This window comes from Tympanuchus pallidicinctus, unplaced genomic scaffold, assembly GCF_026119805.1.
Source record: "Tympanuchus pallidicinctus isolate F22 unplaced genomic scaffold, pur_lepc_1.0 scaffold36, whole genome shotgun sequence".
Lineage (NCBI taxonomy): Eukaryota > Metazoa > Chordata > Aves > Galliformes > Phasianidae > Tympanuchus > Tympanuchus pallidicinctus.
In genome coordinates, this window is record NW_026294754.1 from 2,017,829 (window position 1) to 2,021,344 (window position 3,516).

The 3,516-nt window shown below is 63.1% G+C and overlaps 1 protein-coding gene across 1 annotated transcript; it reads right to left on the reverse strand.

Moving 5' to 3' along the window:
• Window positions 1–300: 300 nt before the first annotated feature.
• On the reverse strand, window positions 301–2,296 carry TPBGL (trophoblast glycoprotein like). Its single transcript, XM_052699346.1, has one exon. The coding sequence runs from the start codon at window positions 2,293–2,295 to the stop codon at window positions 1,195–1,197; it is 1,101 nt and encodes a 366-aa protein (XP_052555306.1). The 5' UTR covers window position 2,296; the 3' UTR covers window positions 301–1,194.
• Between the last annotated feature and the right edge of the window lie 1,220 nt (window positions 2,297–3,516).

A 3,516-nucleotide genomic window follows, 5' to 3' on the forward strand; every position in this document is an offset into this window, starting at 1 on the left:
CATGAGTGATAGAACAAAAATGCTCGAGCAACCCAAATTGCTTTGGAAACCCACTACAGGGACGAAACACCGAGCCCCTGCCTTGCTCACAGGGAGGAATTAGGGCTGAGCTCCATGCACGAGTCCTGCAGAGCTGCTCTGCCTCCCCGCTGCCCCCCCCCCCCCCGCAAGCAAAAGGAGTTTCTGCACCCAACAAAACTCTGCACCTCCGGGAGCGATTGGAAATCCAACCCTATAATGGCACTGCCTGAGCCAGACGACTTTTGGAAACCACTCCATAGAAAGCAGACGCTACAAGGGATGCGGCTTTTGGTATATTTGCTCTAGGATATCATAGCAGGCACAGTTCTAAGCAAACACGGGCAGGTGCATGAGAGCCGGAGCTTTGGCTTCGTTCATCATGATGATACGCTGAGACAGCAGGGGTTGGGAGAGGGGTTTGAGGCCAAAGGAGCTGCCCCAGTGCCCTGGGAACATGCAGGCACCTGCGGGGTGATCCCTGCATAGCTGTGTCCTTTGGTGCCTGGGAGGAGGTTGGGGCTGGGAGAGCTCAGCAGTTCGTGAGGAGAGCGGAGCGAGAAATGAAAAGGGGAAAAAAGAGAAACCGAGCAAAAGTTCTTGCATTAGTCAAATAGAAATCTAATAGGAAAGAGCTGTACATGGTCAAAGTCGAGTCCTGGTTCCGGGAATGTCCAGGGCAGGTTCAGATATGGCTGCTGCTCCCCGGGATGTGCGCAGTTCACACTCGTGTCTGCAGTGCAAAGGAACTGGGATGGGGTGATGTTTGGGGACTGGCTCACCACCACGGTGTCCCCATGATCGCCCTCGATCCCAGCACTTGCGTGGGGACAGGTGGACGGATCCAGAGATGGGATGGAGCCCCAAGGGATGATGCTGCCTGCTCGGACGCAGCCCAACGGAGCACTCACAGAATCCCTTGGACCAGTTCGTCCTCCAAAGCCGCACCAGGATGGGGATGGGGACCAGGAGGGCGCTGGGGATGGAGTCAGCTGAAGGGAGGACATCGTGATGCCATCAGAGCCCGGGCTGAGCAGGTCCGGAGCCCCCCAGGAGATGATGCTGCCCAATGCGCGCTTTGGATCTCTGGAGCAGCACAGGATGGGGATCGGGAGGCAGCTGGGGATGGAGGCAGCTGGAAGGAGCATCTTGGGGTGCCACCAGAGCCCGGTGATGTCAGAGCCCAGGGGTGCCGACGGCGCTGGCACGGCGTGGGTCTGCATCCTGCTCGTAGCGGTAGTGGTAGCCCTCCATCTGATCGCGGCAAGCTTCCCGCAGGTTGTGCAACCAACGCTTGATGCCACGGCGGTTCAGGTAGAGCACCATGAGGAAGACGATGCCGATGAGGGCCAGAACGATGCCGAAGAAGACGTAAGAAGCCGTCTCCAGCTGTCCGGCCTCACCTCCCTCATCGGCCGAGCAACCCAACCCTTCGGGCCGCAACCTCAGCACCGCCGTGCCGCGCAACGACGGCGGTTTGGAGCACTGCAGGCTCCTCGCATCGGGCACGCGGGCGGCGGACGAGCGCAGCCAGGTGAGCAGCGGGCGCAGGGCGCAGTCGCACTGCAGCGGGTTGGACCCCAACGACACCCGCAGCCCCCGCAGCCCCAGAGCCTCCAGGCTGAGCAGCTCGGTGGATGTCAAACGCTGCAGAGAGTTGTTGCGGAGATCCAACTCCTCCAGGCCGACGGGCAGCAGGGAGACCGGCAGTGCCCGCAGCCCGTTGCCCGCCAGCTCCAGGCGGCGCAGGCTGAGGTTGCGCAGGGCGAGGGCGAGCTGCTCCTCCAGCGGGGCGGCCAGCAGCGCCTGGTTCAGCTGCAGCGTGCGCAGCAGAGGGACGCCGGAGAAGGCGCCGGCCGCCACCGAACGCAAAGGGTTGTGGCTGAGGTCGAGGGTCCGCAGGGCCGGCAGCCCCTGCAGGGCCATGTCCTCGATGGTTTGGATGTTGTCGTGGCGCAAGCGGAGCAGGCGGAGGTCGGGCAGCGGGCGGGGGGCGAAGGCGGCGCGGTGCAGCACGCTCAGGTTGCTGCCGGAGATGCTCAGGTTGTGCACCGAGGTGGGCAGCTCCCGGGGGGGTTCGTCCAAGCTCTCGTAGCGGCACTGCACCAATTCCGGGGTGGCCACGCAGTAGCAGGCGGACGGGCAGCCCCCTGGGGGGGCTGCTGCGGGGGGCACGGCCCAGGGCAGCAACGCGAGCCCCAACCAGGGTAACCCCAAGCAGGGCAGCCCCAAGCAAGGCAGCCCCAGCCGCGCCGCCCGCCGCGTCCTGCGGGCCATGCCCGGCGCTGGGGCATGCAGGGGCCGGGGGGGGAGGGAGGGGGCTGTCTGTCTGCCTGCTCCCCCCGCCCCGGGGTCCGCTGCTGCTGCTGCTGCGGAGTGCGCTGCCCCGAGAGCGGCGGCGTCTGGTGGAGGAGAGCGGGAGCGGAGCTGCCCAAATGGAGTGGGGGGAGGGAGGGGAGGAGGAGGGGGGAAAGAGGAGGAGGAGAGGAGGATGGATGGATGGAGGGATGGATGGATGGATGGAAAGGGGGGAAGGAGGAGGAGGAGGAAAGAGGAAAGAGGAAAGGAGGATGGGGAGGTGAGAGAGGAGGAAAGAGGAGAAGGATGAAGGCGAAGAAAGGAGGAGGACAGTGAGGAAAGGAGAATGAGGAGGAGGATGGAGAGGGGGAAGGAGGAGGAAGAGGAGAAGGAGGAAGAGAGGGGGGAAAAGGGAAAGGAGAATGAGGCTGAAGAGGAGAGTGGAGGAAGGAGGAGGAGAAAGAGAGAAGGAAGAGGGGGAGAAGAGGGAAAAGGAGGAGGAAAAGAGAATAAGGAGGAGGTAGAGAGAAGGAAAAAGGAATGATGAGGAAAGTGGGGGGTGGCGGAGCGCAGCGGGCAGCCGCCGTCGGAGGTGCGCGGTGCCGCTGCTGCCCGGCTCGACTCGGCTCGGCTCGGCTCGGTTCGGCTTCGGGCTGCCCGGAGGGGGCTGGCACGGATCCCTCCTGGCTCGGGGACGGCTGCGGGGCTGTCCCGATTTCCTTCCAGCCGCAGAAGGGATTGGGGCTGTCCCGTTCCTTTTCCAGCACAGGGAGGATTTGGGGCTGTCTCGATCCCCATCCCACTCCCGGAGGGGCCGGGGCTGCCCCCCACTCCCCACACCCATCTCTTCGCAGCACCCCTGTGCTGTGCAGGTCCCCGTGCACCCACTTTTTTTTGGGGGGGGAAGGGGGAAGAGCCACGCGGGGTGCAGCCTCCGATGGGCACGAAGGGCTTTGGGAGATGCCACCACATTTGTTGGAGCAGTTTGGGCGAAGTCCAGGTGGCGTCGGGCTCCGCCACCTCCTCCCGGCTTTGTTCCCCTCCCTGTGAAGCTCTTCCCCCCCGCTGCAAACCCCAGCCTGTGCAGACTGGCATTTTTTCTCTCCAGTTTTGTGGGGCTTTTTTTTCCTGCCTTTATCTCACACCTTTTTCATTATTTTTTTTTCTTTCCCAAAGGATTTTTTTCCCCATTGGGATTTC

Coding starts and splice junctions, on each gene's coding strand:
- TPBGL (XM_052699346.1), bottom strand. CDS start 2,295: ATGGCCCGCAGGACGCGGCGGGCGGCGCGGCTGGGGCTGCCTTGCTTG.